We start from the raw sequence: 13,849 nt of genomic DNA on the forward strand, positions 1-13,849 counted from the left end.
CAAGAACACTGCATTTTGCCAACAAAATGTACTTATGGGTTTGTATGATTCTCAGAATAACCATCGATTATTTCCTTAAACAGCATTAACCAGGTGATCTTTGCAATAAAGATGTGTTTTCTCTGCGGTACAAACTAGATCTTATTTAGACAAAATTCTGCTTCGAAGGGTCAAAGGAATGAAGGAAGAAGTAATGAGTGGTTTAATTCATTAGTGTCTGGGTTTAAAGAAAATGTGTTGTAAAGAAGGCGATAATCAACCTGAATTCACTGATGCTCTGAAGCTTCCATACAAAACCTTACGAGTGTAGAGAACAAATGTTTAAATGACATTTCCAACAGACGGATGGGAGGAACTGCGCAGAAAGTGACCGGTGCTACTTAATCCATCTCTAAGAAACAAGCAACGCAATCCATCACGATGTGGCAACGAACACCAAGGGAGATGCTGTAAAGATGATCCCTCTTAATAAAGTGACATGGTGCAGCAAATTGTACACAAAGATGTTTCGGTTTCAGTAATTATGCGCCATTCACATAAAAGAACGCACTGCTGACAAGTCGCGTGCATCATTTACAAAAGGACTCAATACCTTCTGATTAAACTTGGTGTTTACCTCCTACAATAAAAGCTATTGGGGGTGATTTTAATTTTGTTCAGTTCTTTCTGGACCAAGGCATATTACAATAGGCGCAAACACAACTTTATATAATTTTCCTCAAAAAGGGTTCATCATACAAAATACTGACCTTGTCACAACGTAAGACTCAAACCCGAAATATTTTTCTATTTGATGAAATTCAAGAAAAACTATTCTATTCTCATTCATTTTCAACCTGTGTGTCCTTCCCTTAAAATGAGAATCCAAGTTTGACACCCATACAAAACAGCTGGCAAAATTACAGTTTTGTACACTAACGCCAATGCGATTGCAGACCGCAGGGAGCGCATTTCGATACTAGTTTGCGTATGAAGTGAGGATACTAGTCTCTCAACCTAATAACCACGTCATGAAGGAGTAGACCTATTCTGTCAGGACACTTTGATACGCATCCAGGTTTTAACACACCAACGTCTATACAAACTCTCTACATGAACTAACTAACCCCTCCCCGTGTACACTGGATTTGCCCTCATCTCCAACCCTTATATGTCCAACCCTCAACCACCCTTGCTTAAGCACTGGACGCAATAACAACGCTAACAAGAAATGCAAGCAAGGACGAAACGAGGTTTCTGAATTTACAGGGAAACAAAGTCACACTAAGTAGATACAGATTATATACACAGACTAGAAGCAAAAAATAAAGGGTTGTGGGACAAACAGAGGCAGTGGCTGATTGAAGGTAGATAGATTCCATTTTAATGCAAGTCTCAACGTCGGGATTGAAACCAAGTCACGTACATTTTACGAAGAGGACAAAGTGGTGTGGAGAGAGCTCGGTTTATCTATTTACTTATTCAACGGCACTTATCTTACTTAAGGTCAACCTATGATCTGCAAAATACCTACCGTCAAATCAGCTAGGACTACAATTATGACTTCAGCAAGTAAGCTTATGGATTTCGAAGGAGATGGATGCGGTCTATTTCAAGGCAACGAGCCAGCTTCTACTATGACACATTAAGGACAGCAGGTACAAATCGAAATAATCATGGTACGTTAGCCACGCGAATGGGGAAAGTGACCTATGCGTGGGCAGGAGGTCTGGCCGGATGATGACGTAATCGCGAAGGATTCCCCCTCTAGAAGTAACCAAAGTCCTAATGATAACCGAGATAAATGCCTGTAATCATTCTGAGATAAGCTAAAGAAACCATTCAGCCTATGTTCTTACGTCAAGTGGCCATTACAACTGTACGTTCTAAATTAAAATAAAAACGGCTAAATAATTTTTCGTAAATTCCCCCAACTATCGAATTTAATGGAAATTTCTTTTTTTCGTTTTTAATTGTAAAAATGTGGAAGGAAGTAACCGTGATTTCATTGCACATTCCTAACATTTGCGTCAAGGGACTGGAGAATGCCACGAAAAAAAATGATAGCCGATCACCAGACCGAGAACTGAACACGGAACCTTTCAACTAGAAGCATCAGTGCCCAATCATTAAGTTCCTTTAATTTAATTCTTGTATTGTACTGCATACAGTCGAATTGGTACAAATATGACATAATGAACTGGGGAAAAAAACTGGAAGGAATCGACAAGATGTTGACGATTATGTTCATAATTATTTTTACAATAAAGTGCTTACGAAAATATTTAAAATGAAAGACGAAAACATAAGGAAGAGTTTCGCAATTTCCTCTGTCAGACAAATTAAATCAAAGTGACAAGCGACAAACGCCTTATAGAGCAAAGAGAAAATCAAAACAAGATATCAACTGGTATACATAAGCACAGACGGTAGGATGATATTAAAACAGATCTTAGAAAAATAGGGTATAATGTGGATTGGATTCAATTTGTCCATGAAAGCAGCAGTTTTTGACCAGATGAGTAACAATCAACTTTTCAATAAATACCTCGCACCATTAAATCAAGAGCTGTTTTTTTCTTTTAAATACAATGCTTTGTTGTTTATTCTGTTACGTGTATAATGACAATGTATAACTCAGCGTCATAATGCAACAAAATGGCTATAACCATGTTTCTCAACAAGAAATCCGCAAATTGAAAGGATTCTACTCTTTTATTTTTAGCTGGACTACTGCATGCTTTAAGTTCTTTTCCATCACATATTTATACTTCCACACTGGTGTAAAAAACATGATAAGAAATTATATCTTCCATCTATATTTTAGCAAGTTCATATTCGATTTAATAAAAATGTATAAGATAATTGTGGGGAGGGGTTTCGTGGTACCAGAAAGGTGGAGAAACACTAGTGCAGGACCTCACGTGTAATATTTACATTCCATTTTACTGTGACATCAAACCTGAAAAAAAAATGTAGGAACAGACGCGGAAGGGGGACAGAGAATTTATAAATGAGTGACGTCGTAATACTTTAGAGAATTTAAAGGGTTGTAGCAAAGGGTATCAGCGGACAGGGCGGGATTTATGCCAACACGGGGAGGCAAACGGTTTGCAAAAGATGCAAGAACGAATGTAACTGGGGGGGGGGGGGGGGGGGGGGGATTCCCTGAATCTTGAGTCTCCAGGTAACACAGCTCGTGTACGAGTTACGCTCGTGATTTGAACGCTCATGGAAGTGTTTGCATACAAGACACTGTCACACTTTCCAATTTTTAATCCGTTATCTCTACTGAGAATCGCAGGAAACATATCTACCACACCCAGGTCACAAAAAAAACACAGAAATTTTGTGATGTGTAATACAGCAAACATTATTCCAAAGCGGGGTTTCGATTATGTGAGAACAACGCGCTAGGCAAATCCGCGTTGGACAATGTTAATATGATACAGCTTTCGGGTCGTATCACGAGCCAGTTCAATCCACTGATATCTTCAATTCTTTAAGATCCATTTTAATAGAAGATTAATCATTCCATCTATGCCCCGATTTCCTAAGAGGTCTAACAAACCAAACTACAGCAAAATAAAAAATGTCTCAACAGCATTTCGTACAGACCTACGATACCGAGTTTGATCTAAATCGGCCCCATAACCCCGACGATGTTACTTGCGAGCGGACACAAATGTCTGCCACGCTGAAATAAAGATACATTTCAATGTGTTTAAAGGGGCCTATAGCGTGTAATTTTAACAAATGTCTACTACACGACTGCTACTTACGAAGACAGCAAGTCTCACATGCACAGTCTACCCAGTTACATCCTCATAAACAGATTAACAAAGTTTAGCCGTTCGTTGTCTCCATTCTTGAGATTCCACATGGCAGGCAGGGATATAAAACCCAAACAAAATAATCCCGTACCGCGTGACAACGGATTAAACCGCCATGTCACAGAACTCAAGACACTAAACCTCTGCTGGATCATTTGCTTACAGCGACACACACGTGCTCCAGTTTATTGATTAAAATTCTTTGTCTTGGTTGACCACTGGCTCTTCACCGACGGCCGTGGGTAGATGAGTGGACCGGTAGGAGGATGGGGAATAGATGATGGGCTGACGTGTGTAGGCGGAAGAGTGGGGGAATGGGTGAGTATGGATGACACGATAAATGGAAGGATAAACGAATAAACAGACCGGCATAAGGATGGGTAAATATAAAACGAGACGCAAGCAATGATATTCTGGGTTGTAGTTACCGACCTTTCGAAGAAACGTGTTCAGACTAACATTTTGGAGGAGCGTAAGACAGTGAAGATGGAGGAGTTTCTCCGAAACGTCAGTAATTATCTAACACGTCACAGTCCACAAGACCTCCATCATCATCTGTGCCTCAAATCTCAGATACATAAATGAAGGGAAAACTTTGATTCCCGCGCTGTTCAAATGTTGTTCAACTATCAGGTTTAGGTATGCGATCTGCTACTTTAGGCCTAGTAGCTGAATTCAAACAGGCCGATCGTTTCGACATCACTTGCCACAAAAAAATTATACCGCTGAACTGGTCAGAACAATTCATATGCCTCAGTCATTAATAATTTCCCTTGTACATTAGTCAGGACCAAGCCTTGAGTTTCGCCTACTCTACATAAAAATATTATCAGAGACAGTGAGCTACAAAGTAAAGACGTTGGGAAATAAAGTTAATAGTACGGACAGTAGGCTACGTTCTTCTATATCTGATACCCCTCCCACCCCTCAGTTCACCCTGTCAGGTACTTCTACATTTTATGTCTTGAGCTTTCTAAAAACCGAAGTTAAATAAAATTTCTTTACGGAAAAGTTTAGTCTACACTTAACATAGAATTATCAACTTAATCCGTGACCGATAAGGTCCAGAACTGAACCAATCCAATAACTTTCGGTTTCAACTCTCAGCGCCTAATTTTATCGAAATCCGTAGAGTAAGCTCCGAGACCAAACATGCGTACGTAGTTAAATATACATTTATATATACATTATACACATATGTCGCGCACTATGTTCAAAAATGAGGCGAAAAAGAAATCCACTAAGTCTGAGAGTTTATTCAATTTTCGCATCTTTCGATGGGGATCTCATGGAAGATCGGATTTGATAGGTGGGTAGGTGGCTCTCTTCGGATGACTGATCAAGCCTTGCAAGTTCTCCGCTTCACATGACGAGATGTGCGGACAACCAAAAAGAATCCAAGCCATTGTAACCCAAAGCAACATATTAGTCAGTGAGAGGAAGTACATCCACTGAGAGAAAAAATGGGTTAAGTCTTACATGTCAATCTTTATATCAGCGTTCTATACCTGGCTCCTGTAACGCACATCTCACGAGTCACATTCGGCACAAGACCACTTTAATGAACCAAGGAACCCCCCTCCCCCCCCCCACCAAAACTAGTTAAGTAGTTATCAACTTGTAGCCCACGACGTGAGCAAATGTATGCTAGCATTTTGTGTTTCTACAAATAACTTTACAGGACTTTATCCTGCTATGAGACTTCAGAATTTATTTTAGTGTGAAAAAGGTTTAGGAACACCGTTCCAAGAGATTAATTTCTTGTAATATAACCAAAAGGTTCGACACCGTTAATAACACAGCTAACAATTCAACAAGATCGTTAACAGTTCACATCCTGCTTTACTCAAATCCACTTCATATTACACTATTTTATAGGCCTTTCTAGTGTACGCTTTCCAAGAGGTTTACATGTATATTTCTTGTTTTCCTTTTCAACTATATCCTATGAAGTCGTATCTATCATTCGGAAATAACTGTAATGTCGATACACAGTACAGAAGTCACGTGTTAAGTAGAACAGCCTCAATCTAACCTGGATTCAAGAAACTAATAAGTTATGGTCCACCTAACTCGAGGATGAGATGGGCAAGATATCTAGCACGCACTGCGGGATGAGAAATGTACACAACTTGTGAGAACTTCAAAAGAAAAGACCACTCGAAACACACAGGCATAGATGTAAGGATAATAAGAAAAATAGATTGTAAAACTACGCTCAAATGATTCGGGAAGGAATGTCACGTTCTACAAAAAAAAAATATTTTGGCAGAAAACACTGCACGAATTAATAGTTTGCATCCTGATAATATCCAGCGATAATGGTCCAATGCCTTGCCAGAGGACAACTGTCATAATGAATATTACAGAAAGGTCATGACAGAACTAATACTGGATATACTGGTTTCACCTCCGTTCAATAAACTCTGTACATTATTTCATGATTGACCAAAGTGTATCTTTTTTTTTACTGTTTGAAAACAGAAAGGCCCGTCGGCTACACAGTTCTTACCAAATAGTTAAAACTACTGAAAAAACCATTAAGGCCAAATCATACATGAATTGCTTATCTTTTTAGTTCAGCAAGTTTAGTGCAGTGTTTCTGAAAGAGGAAAAGAAGAAGATGGCGATCCCGCAAAATTTGTCAACATTATACGTAATAAAATAATACAATGTCACGTGTTAAAGCGCAAATGTTATACAAATCTCTTACCACCACGCGTGATATTAACCTGCGAAACTCTAAAAATGCACGCCACCAACGACTGATTTTAAATCTGCTCGTGTTACGAAACAGCTAACTCACTTTTTCCCACTGGTAAGTTATTTTATAATTTAAATTAATTAAAATATTTAACAGCAGAAATAAACTTATCCTGCCATCCAATGACAAAGCTAGCTGCATATTTCTTTCAATCAGTTCAAATTGCATTTTGAGGGACACAAAGGGCGAAATTAAAAACTCAGTAACGAAAGGGTTTTTAATTTATGGTCTGCAATGGTATGCATAAATCCATGCATGATCTTCGGAATGTAACTCAGATATTCGACAAATTAAAACACAAATCTTATAGAAAAAGCTGAGAGGACATGGTAGTTCCAATACCCGGCCATGACTCACTCGTGTTGAACCCGGGCCAATGTACCATTTATTGCGGAACACACATTTCTCGATCTCATCAACAGTCTAACCGAAGTTAATATTCAGCGTGTAGGCGTAGTTCGATCCCGTGCCATGGCATTTCCGTTGCCGGCAGCGAGAGACATACGTCAGTATTGGTGTCAGAATGACCGAGACATCCCGCCAATAATGAGGAAACGTGTCACAGCGCTACCCGCAAGAAGACGATCTTATCCTGCATCCGAGAAAAACGTCCTTTCTGCATGAACGCGTTCCTTAAAAGTACAGCAACCATCACGAGTTAGCAAACAAGTATTTTAACAAACTGTGACGTGCTGCTTGTCAGAATGACTCAAGACAAATTCGTAAGTGTAGCTCCAAGAAGAAAAATTTGAAATGAGGAGAAAAGGGCGAACCAAGAGGAAGAAGATATGAAAGAGAATGAGGATAAAATACAGGGGATAAAGAGGAAGATGTAACAAACAGCATGAAGAATTAGTAGCAATAAACAGTTCTGGTCCCATGGAAACATTTATTTAATGATGGAATTCATTATAAACGCTTTCATTATTAAAATCTCTTAATTAAAGCTGAAAGAGTAGCCAGAACTTTAACAAACTGTTGGTTACGACAAGGATGAAATATGTCGCCTTGGCCAACGCGTTCACCAGATTTCAAACCCGTTTAATTTTATTACGAGGATTCGTGAAATATCAGGTTCGTGTTCCAACACCGCTGCTAAATGTGGCAAATCTGAAGCAAATGATAATAAGGCAATCTATTGCAACAACCTGTCGTTTCACCTGTGTCACAAAAAGTACAGCAAAAGACGAAGAGGGCAAATGAAACACAAACTTAAATGGGTTAGAAAAACATTCTCAGTTCCTCTTTCAATTCACATTTAATTGTATTTTTGTCACAAGAAACGTCTGAAACCAGGATCAGAATTACAAACTGCTCTGTTAATTTCAGTTTTAAATTCGGATTTCGGTCTCTGTCAGCAGGTATGACAATGTCCTGAAGCAAACCCAAATACGACCAGTGTATTTAACGACGTAAAGTATACCTACGCCATTTTATACGTAATTATCCGAGGAAACTGCACTACAGAAGTAGTTCGGTGATGAATCAGATAAGAACATAATTAGGCCTATTGATTTCTATTACATTTGAATATTCTTCGAAGATCTGCCACCACACTACTGTATTCCCCTTTGAAGCAGAAGCTCGTATACATTACTGAGAATTCAGTCCGAACCTCAAAGAAAACAAAACATTTCAGCATTACAAAGATCAAATTGTTAATACTGTTTACGGAAATAATCCATGTTTGCAGTGAAAATCATACAAAATCTCTTAGTGCAAAATGAAGAATTATTGTTCCTTAAGCAGGTGGTACATTTAGTTACCAGTGGGTTTAAAGGGGTTAAATGGTGCTAGTGTCACTACCACGTAATCTCACACGGTTACCATGTTATTTTTAGTTTCTTAACATATTAAAGTAACAAATTCATTAGCCTCCAACCGTACGATGTTCATACCACGTTTCGTGAAAATCCGTCCATTAGCCATATTAAAAGAGGAAAACACAACATCGTAACACCATAAACTCACATTCGCTTATAAAATGCGGAAGTTACGCTCACAATAAAGTCAAATTCTTTCTGTTCCAAACATTTCCATACCGAGATCTTATGCAGATAAAGGACGATGATTCTGCTTCGATTTTACACCACACAACTATACAAATGGTATTTTTAAATGATCTTGGAGCAAAATAATTTCACAAAAGAAATGCGACGATTACTGGAAGGTGGAAGGTACATAAAAACATTAAATTGGTAGCTGCGGGGAGGTAATTTTCAGTTGAATGCACACACAAAGTACAAGTAGCAAGCACCCAATGCAATCGTGCGTGCCACAGCCACGTGGCTGCATTACCCCCCCCCCCCCCGTAAGCGCCTTCTACCTTAATCGACTGCTTGAAATGAAATATCACCTTCAACGGAATCTCGATTCTGAATACGTAATAATATCGGGCGAATTTCAATACAACATAAAATACATAGCAGCTATTAAAAATGAAATCTTATGCGACCCGAATGTTCGCAAAACCTTGCCACTGAAATCTACCTTCAGATATTTCAATCAATTTAATATCTTCGCAAACTACGCATCTAAGATCTATTTTAATATTATCCTCCTATCCGCGTCTACGTCTCCTATATTAATTACATGATACTGCACGTTCCTTGAAGTTGGTCATGACATTGTCTGAAGATGGCCGTCTTCAGATAAAATATTTTTGAAAGTAAAGTTGTACGCACTACGAAATGAAGAAGTGTGAGGGACTGGAGATAATTTGATAAACTCAATTTGAATGTACAGCACTGATCATTAGTCTTTTAACGAGGGTAAATGAAATATGATTTATGTTTGATTTAATAAATTTGATGCAACATTCTCATTTAAAAATAACTAGCAATGATACAAACAAAAAAGCAAAATAACAATTTAAATTGCGCAAATACATGCAATAAATTAAATACAGATATGATGATAACAACATAATACTCGAAACATGTAGTCTAAACCAGTGGTATTCAACCTGGGGTACGCGTACCCCCGGGGGTACTCGAAGACATCTTAGGTGGTACGTGAAATTTAAAAAAAAATATATATTATTTTATGATAAACACTGAATAATCAGTAATTTAATTTATTTTAGATGTAATTATATACTATGTATAACTTGAATTATACACCAACAACTTTGGGGGTACAAAGTTGAAGAGAAATTATATCTGGGGGTACGCGAACAAAAAATGGTTGAATACCACTGGCCTAAACAATAAGACATTTCACAATACTGAAGAACTGTAGTGAATAAGTGATGGTATCTCAAATACGAATCAACATAAATGGTTACACGTACGCACAAACACACACTTTCACAATAACGTTAAGAAATTTAGGCCTGGCCTAAAATAACCTAACCTAACCTAACCTCTGCCATTCGACTCCATCAACAAGTAAGCGACTTACGTCCTACCAAAACCAATATGAATTCAAGAAAACAGAAGCTATCCAGGTCGGAGTGTGTGGGGGGGGGAATTCCACTTTCAAAAGCACAGAAACTCGTGTGCAATTTCTTTGTACGGGATTTCACAGGCTCTTCTACGCAGCGAGTCCCATCAAAGGCATTCTTACAGAACATCCCCGACAATACGAACTAGTATTTCCCAACCTTTTCCACGTGGCAAAACTCTAAACAACGTACGCACGCGCAGTTGTAAATGTCTCACGCCACTGCAGATCGCATCATTGTAACGTTGTGAGCATGGGTCCCAGTGAAATTTTAAAAATATGGAGACATCGGCAATTTAACAAGTAACAGCATACAGGTATGATGGACGGGCGTATTAAAACACTTTGTGAAAAACTGAGGAACAGTGATCTACGATAAAAAAAATAATTTAAAAATTAATCGAATGTACTCTACTGACGATAGGATAATGAAAATCACGAAGAAATCCGGTCTACGGTTCTAGACTCAAAACCATGGGAGTTCCAAAAGCAAATGCTCAACAGTACACTTTTAGGCTCAGTACATAAAATTTCGTTTCATACGGGAACGAGGGAAGGCTTATGACTAATGGCAGTGCGACCGGGTTCGATTTCCGACAGAGGCAAGGACCTTCGACTTCGCTCAAGCCCCTCTCCCACCTAATTGGTACTCGGGGCTCTTTCGCTTGTAGTAAAGAAGCCAGAACGTGAAGCTGATCACTGAGTAAAGGCAGTATAGCCACCATATGAAAACTCAAAGACTAATTCGTGGCGGTATAATCATTAAAATATCGCGGATAAAATAGTGACTTGATACCAAAATGTAGATTAGTCTAGTATCATATTTAAAAGGCACTGATTATACAAATCGTATGTTTATACTTTATCAAATAGGGAGTGTACAAAATACTTTTTGAAAAAACTGAAGGCAGGAAACCATTTGAAATACCTGGGTTAGATAGAATAACATTAAAATAGATCTTGAGAAACAGGCTATGACAGTGTTTATCTGATTCGTCTGACTAAGGAGAGTGACCGGTGATGGACTGTTGTAAACACGGTAATGAACCTTCGAGCTCAATAAAAGACGGGAAATTTACTGATCAGCTGAGCCCCTATCAAATTCTCAAGGACTATGCTCCATTAAATTATTATTAGGTTTCTTTTTAAGTGAACTTAACCAGTATATCGGTCACTCAGTCCATCAAAGTCCGTGGACGTATCGCGTTCATCTGCAACCGTTTAGCAAGCTCGTTGTTCGTAACCACTTTCCATTCACGGGGGATTTTCTTCACGTCGATCATTAAATGTTTGTGCAATGGGACATGTCAATACAAGGCTAACAGCGCGTACGAATTGCTAGCTCGTGTGTTTCCATTGTGATTTCTTTGTGAGCCCTAGGGGCCGGAAGAGTTTTCACCCCCATCCACCCCTCTAAAACTCTTTCTCACTCCCACTGTAAAATAAATAATAAAAAAAATTCTACAGCACCAAAGCATTTGGTTCCTATGATGAATGGCTTGGTAGCACTTCTTGATTCTGGTGTTCTGGGATGGGGGATAAGAAAGGGCGATAGGGGTGGCCTAGAGTGGAGAAGTGGGTGGTGGTGAGACAAGGTCATTTTGAGTTATAGCCAACCCACCCTTCCTACTCGCCTGCTACCCTTTTGCCTTCTGATTTACACCATAAATCATACGACCCTTTCTCCAGTTCAACCCCACCACCAACCCTGGACACCCTATATTTTCAGGAGGGTTGGAATCTGGAACATTTTTCCACCAAATTCCCCAAGTGTTTTGATTTTCTTCCTCTGCACTTTTTTCTGTCGCCGATATTTAGTGTGTTTTTGGCGTCAAACATTTTCGATTTTCTACTTTTAACGTATTTCATTCATGTAGAACACGCAAATTCAAGCATGTAAAGCGAATTCGGCTAATACACTGATTTATAGACAGATTATACTACCAATTATCTGAACTATGATACACACGACGTTTCGGGAGCTGGCTCTACTCCCGTCTTCAGGTGAATGGTTGTCATTATACTGACACTTGAACGTATTATTAGTGACAAAGGTCGACATCAAAATCAGGACCTTCTAAATAGTAGGCTAGTACGTTAACCACCAGAAATGCACTAAGAGGCGTCTTAAACGTTATTTTCTTTCTGTTGGACTGTTAAAATTTCAGTACAGTTCCGAACAGAGAGAACTTTAACTTTGTCTCCACACATAATAGATGCTATGTACAGCTTATGAAATATGTTAAATTATCTCTTAACCTATTTATTTTAAAGACAAATTAATTATTTATAAAACATAACGTCTGTTGGCACAAATCTATAATCCGCAATATTGAAAACGATGCACAGTGTAAATGAACGGTATAATTACCGTATTTCCTCGATTTTAAGACGAACCCTTGATTTATTAATAGGCTTTCAGGGGGAAAAATACGTATATTACAACACGAATTGTCTATATCCAGACATAAAACAGTTTTGTATTAACACTTTCGGAATTTTCTTTCATGCTTTGTGTTTACTGTCCCGTAGACTAGTATTACGAACATGAATCGTTCGTGCGCCTTAAAACCGAGGACACACGACATTAATTTGCAGCCTTCGCTAGCCTCACCATAAACAACGAAATATTTTAGGGGAAAAAACATTCATACCTTGTTGAAATTTCAGGTCCTCAGGGCGGGGAGTATGAAGATGACTTTGTACTGCCTCCATCATCAGGGCAATGACGGAGGCAGTAAGCACTCTGAAACGTCGATAAATTTCTACAAAATTATATGACGTAAAACCCCAGATTTCATAGCCCCCCCCCCCAAAAAAAATCCTGTGATGTCATAGAATAATTGTCAAAATTCGATACGTTTGTCTGCAGGACGTATATATATGCTTCACCAGATCGATGGAACATTCGAACTGTGCACCTATTCTTTATCTTTCCACTCCTTAGAATAATTTCAGGTATTTTGTGAGAATAAAAGGCAGACACAGACAGGGAATGTGACTTACAGCAGAGTAGCACAGATTTTCACATTTCATAATACTCTAGGTGGCAACTGGCCACAGAAGTGCCATAAATCATAACGCGGGCCAACAAAAACCGACGCAGACCACCACATACAAGGACCATCAAGGCATAAATGGAATAACGTCACATCTTCGCCAACTGTTTCAGTGAAGCAGGTCTATAAATCTAAGTAGAATTTGAGATTTTCACGGCGGTGAGTCTGAAGATGGCTGTCTTTTGGGTCGCTGCGTAGTCTCGTAGACCCATCGCCCTGATAATGGAGGCAGCACGGACCTCTGAAACGTCGGTAAACTTCTATCAGACTACACGGCGTAACAACCAAGAAGACAGCCATGTTTTGTCCATAAATATGTTTGATTTAAACAAAAGTGGAAAAGTATACTCCAACGGAGTAAACACACATGAAATTTCGGGTACTCGCGGTGGTGAAAATGTTTACTACGGTGTTCTGGGTTCTTCAGTACACTAGTACTCACCTACAAAACTCATAAGACACGATGATCACGTCAAAAAATATTTTAAATAAAGTTTTTTTTTGATTTTGAAGAAATTTGATAAAAGTGGAGTTGGACTTCATATAACCTACTAGAAAGCCCTAAAATTAAATTCGGCCGCAGACTTCTTGGTACACACACCTCAATATAAAATTTACCAGAAATATCTTGCGTTGTATCAAAGATTCTGCACTGTGCAAAAATAACACGTAATCAGAACGTGTTAAATACGTCGTCTAATCAAGCAGTGACGTCACTAGAACTCTAAACAGTGTTCCAAATGCCACTTTTAGTACAAGAGGATTTGTAA

General features: G+C 38.7%; 1 protein-coding gene across 8 annotated transcripts in view; it reads right to left on the bottom strand.

Moving 5' to 3' along the window:
* The window catches only part of LOC110835994 (ubiquitin carboxyl-terminal hydrolase 48), a 243,598-nt gene that overhangs the window by 92,099 nt on the left and 137,650 nt on the right, over window positions 1-13,849 (bottom strand). The window contains exon 16 of one of the 8 annotated variants that reach the window (XM_087349130.1): window positions 13,188-13,320. The exons of the other annotated variants lie outside the window; for them this stretch is intronic. Within the exon in view, the coding sequence (XP_087205256.1) occupies window positions 13,203-13,320 (118 nt within the window). The 3' untranslated portion in view covers window positions 13,188-13,202. Of the gene's footprint in view, window positions 1-13,187; window positions 13,321-13,849 lie in introns of those variants that run through there. 8 annotated transcript variants of the gene reach the window in all.

The sequence above is a fragment of the Zootermopsis nevadensis genome, unplaced genomic scaffold (genome assembly GCF_977971745.1).
Source record: "Zootermopsis nevadensis isolate Lab colony 2312 unplaced genomic scaffold, Znev_1.0 Znev_ptg000015l, whole genome shotgun sequence".
NCBI lineage: Eukaryota > Metazoa > Arthropoda > Insecta > Blattodea > Termopsidae > Zootermopsis > Zootermopsis nevadensis.